At 38.2% G+C, this 15269-nt stretch overlaps 1 protein-coding gene across 1 annotated transcript in view; it reads left to right on the forward strand.

The window, feature by feature from the left end:
* Window positions 1-8809, forward strand: part of VSTM2A (V-set and transmembrane domain containing 2A) — a 50801-nt gene extending 41992 nt beyond the window's left edge. Inside the window, exons 5-6 of the mRNA XM_005304418.5 lie at window positions 7771-7865; window positions 8097-8809. Of these exons, the coding sequence (XP_005304475.2) occupies window positions 7771-7826 (56 nt within the window). The 3' untranslated portion in view covers window positions 7827-7865; window positions 8097-8809. The remainder of the gene's footprint in view (window positions 1-7770; window positions 7866-8096) is intronic.
* The last annotated feature ends 6460 nt before the right edge of the window (window positions 8810-15269 follow it).

A 15269-nucleotide genomic window follows, 5' to 3' on the forward strand; every position in this document is an offset into this window, starting at 1 on the left:
ATATTCAGAGGGCCTGGCCCTATGTCAGTTTGAACAACAAAAAATCCTGTTCAAGTCAATGGGACTTCTTTTTTCACAAGGAATATAGGATCAAACCCAGAGATTCTTATAGACAGAGTACTGACACTGTAATTTAAGAGTAAGGGTAATTACAATAACTTAGTATGATTTTAATTTTTATAATTATACCTGCACTCTGGAAGCAGTACTGTACTTTCAAGTGAATATTATAATCCTTCCAACCAAGTATTAAATACCTGGTATTGAACATTTTTCTTGAATGGCTTTAACTTCTGTCTATCAGACAAAAGAACACTAAGAACACATAGTCAATTTACACATAACAAAAGGTTAACTGTGGGATGTCTCATGAGTCTGTGCTAAAGTTTGTATTGTTTAATATTTTTATTAGGGATCACAAAAAGGAACTAAACTATGAGGAAGCAAAATTGGCAGATGACACAAAGGTATTTAGGTTAGTCAAGACTACAGCTGATCAGGAATTTTTTGATTAAAGTTTTTTTTTTTTTAATGTCAATTGGTCAAAACTGAAACTTTGTGGAAGTGTGTTGGTTTTGGTGACACTTTCCTGGTTCAGGATGGAATTTCTAGTGAAAACCCAACAACAACTGACCCCAGAAGAGCCAATATCCCAGGGAATCAAGCAGAGTGGGGACTTGAAATAGAGTCTGCCACAGCCCAGGTGAATGCACATACTACTTGGCTCTTCCTCTCTCAATTTTTGAAGTCTCAGCTTCATTCCAATGAAAAACAAAAATTAAATCTCAAAACATCTTTGTATTTTTTTTTTCTTTGTAAAATGCAGTTCTTGTTTTCCAGCCAGCCCTAGTCAAGACTAGAGCAGACTGGAAGGAAGTTCAGAAGGACATAATACAGGTTAGGTAGCACGGTAAGAAGTAAAATTCACAGTTTAGACAGACAAAATAATATGTTACAGGGAATAATTTGAACTACCAACTATATATTCTGGATTCTAAATTAACTGTAACCACTCCGGAAAAAAACTGGCCATTAGTGTTGCTAACTCAAACAATATTGTCACTCAGTCTACACTGGGAGTGAGAGATAAATGTTAGGAAGTATAAGGAACGGAATGGATAATAGACCTGAAAATGTAACAGTTTTTAAAAAGGTGTTATGTCCTGACCTGGAATTCTGTTTGCATTTCTGGACACCCTATTTTAGAAATATTTGGGGGGGAAATTGGATGATATAGTCTTATCATATGATGATAACCCTCTTTCTATTTCACTTTATAATCTCTTATAAAGGAAATCAATATACCTTACTGATTGAAACACAGTCAGTTAGTTACAAACAAAGATTCCAAGCCAGCATGGTTCTTTAGTACCATGGTAGCTTTAAGGATGTGAGCCGTCATGCCATTGACTTCTGGAGGACTATTTGTGTGCTTAAACGTACACATTTGGTTAAATATATGACTGATTCAGGACACAAATAGACACTGTAAGATGAAATAGCCAATTTCTTATCTTCATGTCTTTAACAAGCATTGCTTCTTATCACATATCATAGAGTGGTCACAGCCAAAAAGTCAGCATTAACCTATAGTTGCCATGTGGCGGTTTTAAATAGTTAAACTTCTTAGTAGTAATCTCTGCAGTTAAGAAAATGTTTAATAGAAGCTACTAAGCTAGACATTTTAAAATCAGCAGGTCCAGATAACTTGCATTCAAGAGTTTTAAAAGAACTGGTTGAGGAGCTCACTTGACTGTTAATATTGATTTTCAATAAGTCATGGAGTACTGAAGAAGTTCCAGAAGATTGGAAGAAAGCTAATGTTGGGCCAATTATTTAAAAGGATAAATGGCACGGCTTAAGTAATTATAGGCCTGTCAGCCTGACATCGATACCTGGAAAGATAATGGAGTGGCTGCATGGGACTTGATTCATAAAGAATTAAAGGAGCATACTGTAATTAATGCAAATCAACATGGGTTTATGGAAATATGTTGCTATCAACCTAAAAATATATTTTTGATGATATTACAGGTTGGGTTGATGAAGGTCAGATTGATGTAACAAACTTCTGTAAAGTGTTTGCCATAGTACCGCACAACATTTTGATTAAAAAACTAGAATGACATAAAATTGACATTGCACACATTAAAAAGACTACTAACTAGCTAACTGATAGGTCTCAAAATGGAACTGTAAACTGGGAATCGTCATGAAGAGGGTGTGTTTCCAATGGGGTCCCACAGGGATTGGTTCTTGGCCCTACACTATTTAAGATTTTTACCAATGACCTGGAAGAAAATATGAAACCATAATTGATAAAGTTTGCAAATGACACAAAAATTGGAGTAGTGGTAAATAACGAAGAGGGTAGGTCACTTACTAACAGTGATCTGGATTGTTTGGGAAACTTGCACAAGCAAATAATATGTTTTTTAATACTACTAAATGTAAATGTGTACAAGTAGGAACAAAGAATGTAGGCACACTTCCAGAATGGGGGACTATACTGGGAAGCAGTGACTCTGAAAATGATGTGCGGGTTGTGGTAGATAAATAGCCAAACATGAGCTCCCACTATGATGCTGTGGCCAATGAGCTAATGTAATCCTGGGATGCATAAAGAGGGGAATCTTCAATAGGACTAGAGAGGTTATTTTACCTCTGTATTCGGCACTGGTGCAATTGCTGCTGGAATACTATGCCCTGTTCTGGTGCCCACAATTTAAGGAGGATGTTGATAAATTGAAGAGGGTTCAGAGGGGAGTCACAAGAATGATTAAGGGATTAGAAAGCATGCCTTATAGTGATAGCCTCAAAGAGCACAATTTATTCAGTTTACCAAAGAGAAGGTTAAGGGGTAACTTGATTAAACTAAGTATCTACATGAGAACAAATATTTATTAATGGACTGCTCAGTCTATCAGAGAAAGGTAGAACACTATCCAGTGACTGGAAGTTGAAGACAGACGAATTCAGACTGGAAATAAGGTGTAATTTTTTAACGGTGAGAATAATTAACCATTGGAACAATCTACCAGTGATCATGGTGGATTATCCATCATTGATCATTTTTAAAATCAAGATTGGATTTTTTTTTCTAAAAGAGATGCAGGTCAGGCTAGATGATCACAATGATCTCTGTCCTTGGAATCTACAAATATATATCTATATATAGATGCGTTTATAGCAGAAAATGAAAGAGTTCCATGGTGAGTGTTGAAAAATGATTAGAGCTATGGATTGACTTGCATTTTAAAAAAATGAAAAAAAAAATAGCACTGTAACTTAAAGAAGAGACAAGTAAGAGTGGATATAAAAGATGAATACATAGTAACAAACGGTATGGAGGAGGTTAAAAAAGACTCTCCTATTTACTCTCTCATTATTACAAGAGATAGAATAAGGAAACAAATTAACTTGTGCAATTCATTACCATCAATAGCAGTAAGGCCACCACTTAGTAGAAAGGATGGTCCCCTGTTTAGAGAACTAACCTGGGACTTAGGAAATGCAGGTTAAATTCCCTGTTCTGCCACAGACTTCTTGTGTGATCTTGCTCAAGACATGGGCTCTTTCTGTTCCTCAGTTCCACATCAATAAAATAGGGAGAATGGTCCCTTCTTACCTCAGAAAGGTGTTGTGAAGATAACTACATTTAAAGATTGTGAGGTGCAGTTGTAGAGGCTATATAAATACTTAAGATATAAAGTAGGATTCCAAATAGAGCTGGACATTTTTATGGATAATGAGCATGGGTACATTCGAAAGGGTTTTAAAAGGCTTGTGTTAATTCATAGAAATCCTTGGGCTTCAGACCATAAGCCAACCAGCAGTTGTTAGTAGTTAGGAAGAAACTAACTTATAGGCATTAACCAGGAGGCTTCTTTCACCTTTCTCAGAAACATTTAGTACTGGCATCATTCAAAGAAAGGATTTTGGATTAGGGGGACCCCTTGTCTGACTCAGTATGGCTGCTTTGGATAACAGGGATTCCAGAAATTGTAGAGATTTTTCAATGTAATTAATAAAAGACTTGGGACATGAGCCTGTCCAGAGATGTTTTTTTGGGGCGGTTGTTGCAGTTAGGATAGTCAAAGCTGTACCATATTAAACTTTTCTTACAGCAGACCCATGGGTCTACACTATACATTGTTATCAACTCTAAAGGGACCAGGAATGGGTCTGGCTGCTAGTCGGAGCTGCCATTAAAAATACACAACAGATCAGCATTAGCAAAATCAGGTAGGTGGCTTGGAAACAGGGTAAGGACATAAAAGGTTTTTGCCTTTTTTTTTTTTTACTTTATAGGATTCAGTAATAAGCCAACCCTTGGTGAAGGCTATACTCTCAATTTAGACAAATTTCACAAAGCTGCCAAAACAAAGTTAGACTCTATTTCTCAAAACTAAGAAAGAATGTACATTTCCCTTACAGTCTAATATTTTCACACACCTATGAGAGGCATAAGAGAACAACAGTGCTACCATACCTATGCATTGTGTAGCTTGTATCTGCTTTGGCTTATTTTCTGCCCTCACTACATGGCATATAATGTAATAAGAACAAACAGCCCAATCTTGCTCCCACTGAAGTCATTGGAAGCTTGCCATTGACTTAAATAGGAGCTGGTGAAAACAGGTCATGTCTGAAAGTGAGGAAGCACTGGAATTAATATGTAAAGACTGAGTAAAGGTAGATTGATAGATGAATTACTTTAAATTATTATTTCATCTCTACTAGCTCAATTCAGTCTTTCAAACAGTCACATTGAAGAATACTTTTGTCATTATTACCCCAAGCTGCTAACCTCTTTTCCCCCTCTTTTCTTTTTCTCTGACATGCATATATTGCAGAGAAATGTAAAACATCCAGCATTCAATTATTAATTTTATATAATTCAAGCCTGGCAGGCAATGCAAGAAACAAAAATACAGATGAGACTTAGAACCAAATCCCACTTCAGGAGTTTTGCCTAAATATAACTAGCTCCTGTATCAGCCACATTCTTTGACTTTTATCATTGAAACACCAACCTAGAATTCTAAAAAAACATTCAAATTCAAAAGGATATTTTCTTTATTTGATAGGGCAAAGACATATCTGTATCCAAAGTACTGATCAGACATTGTAACTGCATGTAACATAGAATGTAGCAGGATTTTATCTCCTTGATTAGGGATGGAGGAACACAGGATGTTGAGTCTCAGACTATTTGAAAATCAGGGGTTTGAAATAAGGAACAGGACTCAAACTAACTTTTGAAAACATACACGTGACTTTGGGTGCTCAACTAGAGACTGAAACTGAATTTCTGAATAAGGGTATTCAGCACTTTCTAAAAAATGGGGCTTTATAAGTGTCTCATATTTAGCACTCAAACATTGAGACAAGCCAAATCATTGTTCAGTTCTGAAAATTTAGGCCAACACCTTTTGAGGAACAGTATTTAATACCAATCAGTAGTGGGCCCAAGTTAGGATCACATATTGTTACACTTCTCTACACAGGACACTTCTCTTCCTCCCACTCTACAAGAAGATTGCAGAGCCATTGGCCATTATCTTTGAAAACTCATGGCGATCGGGGGAGGTCCTGCATGACTGGAAAAAGGCTAACGTAGTGCCCATCTTTAAAAAAGGGAAGACTGTTCTCAGTGGTACCAGATGACAGAACAAGAAGCAATGGTCTCAAGTTGCAGTGGGGGAGGTTTAGGTTGGATATTAGGAAAATCTTTTTCACTAGGAGGGTGGTAAAGCACTAGAATGGGTTACCTAGGGAGGTAGTGGAATCTCATTCCTTAGAAGTTTTTAAGGTCAGGCTTGACAAAGCCCTGGCTGGGATGATTTAGCTGGGAATTGGTCCTGCTTTGAGCAGGGGGTTGGACTAGATGACCTCCTGAGGTCCCTTCCAACGCGGATATTCTATGACTCTAAGATATTAGGAGAATAAACTTTCCATGCTGAGGTGACAGAAGAGGATTCCCCTCACCTGCTCCCCTTCTTGTGGTCCCCATAGAAGAGGGAAGAAAAGAAATACACACTGGCTAGATTTCTTTTTCTGCCACCTTTGTTACAAAGAGTGTGTGAAGATGCCTGGCTCACTCTTCCTTCATCCCAGGGGAAGAAGAGTGAAGATGGTTCACTCCAACACCTCGATCCTCCTTCCCTCAGGACCAAAGCTCACCTCTCTTTCCATTGATGTCTTCTTTGGGGATCTAGTGGCCTTCTCCCTACTCTATCATCTGCATGGGATCCAGGCAACTTTATCTTGCCTGTGAAAAAACTGTATATGGGCCTACTTATTCCCCCAATCCAAAGAGAAGGTCTTTTAAGTTCAGACTGCTTGTCCTACAACCCATTTGGTAACAGCAAGGTTGGCTGAACATTGCAGTGAGTCCTGCTGCACTGTCTCTAAGATATATTAGCCCTGTTGCCACTATTAATAGGTAGGGGATCAGTTAATAGGGATTGATAAATAGTCTGATTATTTACTGAACAAGTTCAACAAATTCTTTGGGAGGATAAGCTGTGCCAACTTCCCCACATTGTTCATCCAGCTGTCCTCAGCATTGTCCTGGAAGGATCACCTCTAGGAGGTTAGAGGTCTTAATGTCTAACCAGTCATCATCTGTGTATTGAGACTGCTGACCAGGATGCCAATTCCTTCCCATTTCATTCTGATTCCTTTGCAGCTCTTTGTTGTTGGTATTTTTGTTAGTTAGTTCATTCACTCATTTTTCTGTTATTATTCTTTGAGTCTCTTCTGTGATAAGATGCATCTTGATGTACCTCTTGACTACAAATATTTGTCCCCAGATACAGCTGAGCAAGACAGCTTAGTATGTGAAAGTGAGGTGAAGTGGAAGGAAGATTGTGTCAAGCCTGACAGAGAAAATGAGACTTTTTCTTCACTGGAATGTTGCCTTTTAAAAAGCTTGAGAACAACAAATACCAATGCTTCCTGTAAGCCACTTGAGGCTTGGGATTTGGAGAATGGGGAGCCCCAAAGCCAGCCAGAGACAATGGCACTTTATCAAAAAGGGAAGCTTATCAGTATAAAATAGCCTTTATATTAGCTATTATGAAGGGGGAAAGGACTCTAGAGGAGACAGAAGAACAATATTTCAATCATTTCAAAAGATACCATAACCAAATTAAGATAAGATTAGGATTGCTAGCTGACAGTGTGTGCTTCAGCCAGAAATAGGGAGTAGTCACAATTAGGGCTAAGTCCTGATGTTCTTACTCTGTTCTCATTCAGGCAAGAAGGAATTTTCTAGTGGACCGGAGGCTTTTTAGGAACAAATTTTCCTCTCAGATGAGAATCTGGCCTGAAGTCATGTTTAGAATGGCCAATTGTAGGTATTGTGTAGTTGACTTCCCATACTGCTGCGTCATCAGCTTCAGCATCTATCAGTTCCATGAGTAGTCATGATAAAGGTACTGTTAATAAGCAAGGTGACGGTGTCCAAAAGTGGCACCGCACAGAACCAGAGGAAGGTGAAAATGACTAGAAGTCCTGATGTTCAGAGGCATGGAGGGCAGGAGAAAATGTTCATAGAGTGTGAAGATGATAGAAAAGAGCACCTTCATACGGGGAAGAGGGAAAACGTGACAGTACTAAAACTATCAGCAATTGTTTAGGACAGGGAAAAAACATTGCATATTCTTTGATGAAATTGCTGATTATCTTAATAAATAATTGCTCCATCCCAAGAACTATACCTAAGACAGACTATAGTGCTGTTTTGTTTCTTGTTTTTTTAAGGTATATTAGCTCTTGGGTTGTCAATATACACACCTTTGAGAGAAGACAATTTATGAGGACAATGAAAGGACATATATAAGGACAATTAAATTAGCGTAAGTATACAAGAATGAAACAAACACTACAAGACACTACAAACGTGCATCTGGGGTTGTAGAAAAGATTGTATAGTATCTTGCATGTTTACACACCTACGGGGTGCCATGTAAAGGTTGTGTATGCAATCCTAACAGTGCAACTACAAACATCTCTTAGTATAGATTTTAGTATGGAATATTATTCTCTATGAAGTGTTATAATGCAAACTTTTTTCTTTATCTTGACAGGATAGGTAATGCCAACTTTCCCATGAATAAGACCATGAACTCTCTTTGGCTGCCTTTCAAGGTGTTAAATCTGACTTTAGTATCCAACTTCCAAATCCTCTGTTTTATCGTTGGCTTTATATCATTTCCTTATTTCTCTCTCAATTATTACTATTTCTACTACTATTAATAATAATGATAACTTAGATTTATACAATCTTTCCTCTCAAAGGGTTCAAATGCACTTTAAAAATTATATGCAGTATTGGAATCACTTTACTTGCCCCTGAATTGCAGCCACCTCTCAAATGAAACCTGGCAACATTTTAACAACACTCTGCAACATCATCACAATAGTTTAAGACAGTGGAGATTACCATATCAAAATGAAAATGCAAAAAGAATTGTATGTGTATGGAATGGAACTATGCAAGTTGGAATATGGCCGGAACATTACCTAAGTTTTGCAAAGAGTGCCAGGGAAAATGTATGGACTGCAAGTGGTCACAGCTTTTCATCTTATTTGACATTCTTATGATTCTCCATCTTATTCAGTGTTCATTGTTAAAAAGTGAACATTTACCAATCAGTGGTGCATGAGATAAAATATTTATTTTCTGCATTGATGTTAGAGAATGCCTATCACATTTCAGATACGATAACTGTTGGAAAATATGGACTTGTAATGACAACAACTCTATAACACTGGTATAAAAACAATCTAGAAAAAAAAATAAGTTATTGTACTACTATGCACAGTTTGTTTCTGTGCAAGAACAGTAAGTCTCTGGTAGGGCCTTGGTTTCATATCTCTTAAGAAAGAAAGACTTCCAGATTACAAGAGCAGAATGTCCCAGCCTGAATATTTGTACAATATTGACTTATAGCCCAATTGCATTGGAATGCATTGGAATCCTGTGGTGCAGACTATGCAACGCTCCATTATCTTCATTGGCTGCATCCCAATATGTCCTTTATTCCAGTGGTGGATTGCTGCAAACCAAACAGGAACTACCACCAATACCATACAAGTTATGTGGTTATTAAAAACCAACCCAGCTCAACATCTGAATAGTAATGCAACAATTTGCTGCAAAATCTTGATAGCCATCATGGCAGTCCCATAAAAACTTTTGCACAAAATATTGCTAAACATTAAACAAAATCTTAAAACTGCTCCAATTTCCCAAATATTTCACTAACTTACACCTAGACAAATTTTAACTTAAACATCACAGTTAATATTTCATTCAAATCTATTTGATCTATTGAGTGATCTGGTGTCATAATTCACTATCCATTAACAAACTTCTATAATAGTCTTGAAATCAAACCTCACTCATTAAAGTTCAATCCATGGCAAAGTCAAATGGTAAGGATGACTTGGGCACTGGTGCCAAATCCAATTAATGGCAGCCTTTCAATTGACTTCAATGAATTCAGGATCAGACCCCTTGTTAGAAAATCCAAAACTTTTACAATGCTCCTCATCTCCTTCAATAACTTTTTAAGATATCATACAGATAATAGATATTGTAAATAACTTTATGTATATATATATATAAAACACACACACTCCCACACACACTCCATGGAAAGTATCACACAGTAGGAAGTAATCTAAATGATCAAATGTTTTTGAAAAGCTATGTTTATGGCCTACTAGAACCATTCTAGGACCTGTTGAAGGGGAAACATCTGGATCCTTGTAGTATCTGTGTGAACAGAAAATAGTTGATTTCACAGCCATTTTTGACTTCTGAATAATTTCAATCTGACTATGCAAAAACTCTTCCGCTAGCAGACAATAGCATTGTACCCAGGCCAATTATTATACTCAGTCAATGTCTGGTTGCTGAATAAGTGATTTAACTCCTTGCAAAATTGGTATTTAGATTTGGCATCTGTCTTTCTTGGCTTCTTTCTCTGCTGAGTCTGCCAGCTTCTTAATCTAACTTCCTTTCTCTTACATCCATCAATGTTTTTTCTTTACCTTCCAATTTTCTGCAGCCAACAACATATAACCCTGTCTGCTTTTCTCTGATCACCTTTTCAAATCTAGTGTGCAACCCCTAATAAGGATTTTTCAAGTTTCAGCATGTTGCTCTTGTTGGTTTCTTGCTTCATATTGCTCCAGATGCAAAAGAGATGTGAGATCAAGTGTGGAAAGGTGTGAGTCATGGTAGGATATGTACAAATTAGCAGGGATTCTTGTTTTCAATGCACACACAGTAAGTACTTTATTAAGTAAAGTTGAGGGGAAAAACAACTGAGGAGAGTTGGCAGTTTTTCAAAGGGACACTATTAAGGGCCCAAAAGCAAGCTATTCTGCTGGTTAGGAAAGATAGAAAATGTGGCAAAAGACCACCTTGGCTTAATCACAAGATCTTGCATGATCTAAAAAATAAAAAGGAGTCATATAAAAAATGGAAACTAGGACAGATTACAAAGGATGAATATAGGCAAACAACACAGGAATGCAGGAGCAAGATTAGAAAGGCAAAGGCACAAAATGAGCTCAAACTAGCTACAGGAATAAAGGGAAACAAGAAGACTTTTTATCAATACATTAGAAGCAAGAGGAAGACCAAAGACAGGGTAGGCCCACTGCTTAGTGAAGAGGGAGAAACAGTATCAGGAAACTTGGAAATGGCAGAGATGCTTAATGACTTCTTTTGTTTCGGTCTTCACCGAGAAGTCTGAAGGAATGCCTAACATAGTGAATGCTAATGGGAAGGGGGTAGGTTTAGCAGATAAAATAAAAAAAGAACAAGTTAAAAATCACTTAGAAAAGTTAGATGCCTGCAAGTCACCAGGGCCTGATGAAATGCATCCTAGAATACTCAAGGAGCTAATAGAGGAGGTATCTGAGCCTCTAGCTATTATCTTTGGAAAATCATGGGAGACGGGAGAGATTCCAGAAGACTGGAAGAGGGCAAATATAGTGCCCATCTATAAAAAGGGAAATAAAAACAACCCAGGACACTACAGACCAGTTAGTTTAACTTCTGTGCCAGGGAAGATAATGGAGCAAGTAATTAAGGAAATCATCTGCAAACACTTGGAAGGTGATAAGGTGATAGGGAACAGCCAGCATGGATTTGTGAAGAACAAATCATGTCAAACCAATCTGATAGCTTTCTTTGATAGGATAATGAGTCTTGTGGATAAGAGTGAAGCTGTGGATGTGGTATACCTAGACTTTAGTAAGGCATTTGATACGGTCTCGCATGATATTCTTATCGATAAACTAGGCAAATACAATTTAGATGGGGCTACTATAAGGTGGGTGCATAACTGGCTGGATAACCGTACTCAGAGAGTTGTTATTAATGGTTCCCAATCCTGCTGGAAAGGCATAACGAGTGGGGTACCGCAGGGGTCTGTTTTGGGACCGGCTCTGTTCAATATCTTCATCAATGACTTAGATATTGGCATAGAAAGTACGCTTATTAAGTTTGCGGATGATACCAAACTGGGAGGGATTGCAACTGCTTTGGAGGACAGGGTCATAATTCAAAATGATCTGGACAAATTGGAGAAATGGTCTGAGTTAAACAGGATGAAGTTGAACAAAGACAAATGCAAAGTGTTCCACTTAGGAAGAAAAAATCAGTTTCACACATACAGAATGGGAAGAGACTGTCTAGGAAGGAGTACGGCAGAAAGGGATCTAGGGGTTATAGTGGACCACAAGCTAAATATGAGTCAACAGTGTGATGCTGTTGCAAAAAAAGCAAACATGATTCTGGGATGTATTAACAGGTGTGTTGTTAGCAAGACACGAGAAGTCATTCTTCTGCTCTACTCTGCTCTGGTTAGGCCTCAGCTGGAGTATTGTGTCCAGTTCTGGGTACCGCATTTTAAAAAAGATGTGGAGAAATTGGAAAGGGTCCAGAGAAGAGCAACAAGAATGATTAAAGGTCTTGAGAACATGACCTATGAAGGAAGGCTGAAAGAATTGGGTTTGTTTAGTTTGGAAAAGAGAAGACTGAGAGGGGACATGATAGCAGTTTTCAGGTATTTAAAAGGGTGTCATAAGGAGGAGGGAGAAAACTTGTTCACCTTAGCCTCTAAGGATAGAACAAGAAGCAATGGGTTTAAACTGCAGCAAAGGAGGTCTAGGTTGGACATAAGGAAAAAGTTCCTAACTGTCAGGGTGGTTAAACACTGGAATAAATTGCCTAGGGAGGTTGTGGAATCTCCATCTCTGGAGATATTTAAGAGTAGGTTAGATAAATGTCTATCAGGGATGGTCTAGACAGTATTTGGTCCTGCCATGAGGGCAGGGGATTTCACACGATGACCTCTTGAGGTCCCTTCCAGCCCTTGAATCAATGAATCTATGAATGAAAAACACTGTAAATAATCTAAAGAAATTAAATGGTACAATTTTTAAAGGTATTTATGCACCTACGGAGGCAGATAAATGCTCCATGGGATTTTCAAAAAAGTGTCTAGCGCCAAACTCCTGAAATCAATGGCATCTATCTGCATCCTTACATGCTTAAATACCTTAAAAAATTGGCCCTCAGACTTCCTAGAACCTGTGTGCATGAATCCCATTAGACCTCTGTGTGCTTCTGGGGAGGAGGTGTAGCATGGATGTTCAATGTGAAATAATTATAGCCAAAACAATTTCCATTGTAGCGTTTAGGTGCCTAGAACAGCACAGTATTTAGCTATCTAATTCTGCTTTATGCCCCCATATTTAAGTTCACAAGTTTAAAATTTAAATCCATTGGTAATGGCCACTGTTGCAGATACAATATTGTACTGATGGATCAGAGGTCTGATCCAGTATAGCAATACCTATGTCCTTATGTTAATCCACAGCATTAACTAAATTCCATTAGAAGTAGTAATTAAATAGTTAAGGTTCTTTATAGGAGTATAGCTTCCATCTACTCTGACGCGTGAGCTTAAGCACATGACAGCTGCACTCATTCTTACTGCTAGCAATAAGACAAAATATAATCATCAAAGGCACATTTAAAGTAGATCAATGCAAAGGAGAGGTGTTTTGTTTATGTGGCAGTTGAAAATGAACTGAGCAATGTCAGGTTTCAGAGTGGTAGCCGTGTTAGTCTGTATCAGCAAAAAGAACAAGAGTACTTGTGGCACTTTAGAGACTAACAAATTTATTTGGGCATAAGCTTTCGTGGGCTAAAACCCACTTCATCGGATGCATGAAGTGAAAAATACAGTAGGAAGATTATATATATATATATACACATACACACACACACAGAGCATGAAAAAATGGGTGTTGTCATACCAACTCTAATGAGACTAATCAATTAAGGTGGGCTATTATCAGCAGGAGAAAAAAAAAACGTTTGTAGCGATAATCAGGATGGTCCATTTCCAACAATTGACAAGAAGATGTGCGTAACAGTAGGGGGAAAAGTAAAGTAAAAACTGTTTCCCCATGCTAATGTTCCCTCTACTGTTACTCACACCTTCTTGTCACTGTTGGAAATGGACCATCCTGATTATCACAACCTCCAGAAAATCAAACGATGCACTAACATGTTTGGGGCAATATCTCCATGAAAAGTTCTCCATTAGATATCACCCAACCTCTTTGCAATCAGAGACTTGCATATAGTTCTACAGGCTGGCTGGCTGGTGTCCACAACCAGAAGCTGTCTTCTCTATACTGTATTGGGATAATCAACAAGCATTGGAAAATGAAATGACAAATCTTTACTACAAGCACATACAGTCATTTAGGGGCTAAGCTATTAAAAGTAAATCTGAAGACCCACTGAAGGCAAGCAAGCTGCCAGGCTTGTCAACAATCCAATCCACAGCAGGAACAACAGACAAGGACACAAAAACATTAGCATAATCAGCCATGGCTCGCTCAAGGAGGCAACTGTCCAGACTGGCAATACTGCCCCTAGGAAGAGTTGATTCTACTTTTGATAAAAAACAAGAAACCCAGCAAATGGAATGAAAACCAAGCTTGGCAGCCAAGATAACTACTGAGATCCATTTAAAACTAGTAAAGGCAATTAAATGAACCGATTTTTGTTACAACTGCTGCAATAAGGGAAGAGTGAAGACTCCTGAAACAAAACTAGGAATCCCCATGGCAGGTTTATAAACAAAAAGGTTCAGCAAGTATCCATGGGAACCCCAGCCACATATCCTGTGGCCTCAGCTTAAAAAAAAAATCTGAGTGTTAAAAAGGTTTTGATAAAACCCAGTAACACCTTAAAATTGAGACACTCAGGACCCAACCAAAAAAGATTCTGATCAAAACATAACCCCCTACCCGCCGAAGAAAAACAAAAGGCCAGTTCCCAGGAACAGGCTCATCCACAAACAGCTGCCGTGGAGACTGTCATCTAAAAGTATCAACTCTGCTCGAAAGATCAAAGAGACCTTGACGCCCTTCCACAATGGACAGATACAAAATACTCCATTTCAACCTTCAGAATTTTTTTCTAAAAAGAAGGGAGGGGGATCCAAAACAACACACTTATGCCACAACATGGTCTTTAATAATTTAATTGCCTCTAACACCTGCACTCAGAAGGAGAGTTGAGGCAAACACCATTTCCAATTTTGCAACCTCCCCTCCAACTTTTCCATAACTCCCTCCCAATTTCAACCCAAAATATCATCCAGTCCTCGCATAATTCCCATGCTTTTAAGACAGTCCAGCTCCACAATACCCCCTTGTCTCCCTCCCTGGCAAAGTCGGGGGTGGGAGATCACCCAAGCCCCCAGCAGGACTGTGTCGCACTTCCCCCAGTTTATGCAAGCTGAGGAAGCTGGCTCAAGAGTGCTGACATTCAGTTAAAACTTGGATATCACAATCATAATTAATAAACACAGTCAAATTGTCAGCATATGTGGAGGCTCACCCAAGTACAAGCTGGAACAGGCAGAGAAAGGCCAGAAAGGTACTTTTGCAATATGCATAACAGAGGCTTGATAGAAAGTGCATACAATAATCCAGTCAGGGAACAACCCAATTTGATTCCCATACATCCTGCAAATGGGGTACTCAAAACACTATTTACTGTAAGTAGACATATCATTATACAGTAACTGAATACAGGAGGCAAACCTGGACCCAAAACCAAAAGCGCAAAGGGTGCAAAACAACTATCCATGATCTAAATTATCAAAAGTCTTCTCTTAATCAAGAGAAATCAACTCAATGTGCAAATCAAACAT

This window comes from Chrysemys picta, chromosome 2 (genome assembly GCF_011386835.1).
Source record: "Chrysemys picta bellii isolate R12L10 chromosome 2, ASM1138683v2, whole genome shotgun sequence".
Classification (NCBI taxonomy): Eukaryota; Metazoa; Chordata; order Testudines; family Emydidae; genus Chrysemys; species Chrysemys picta.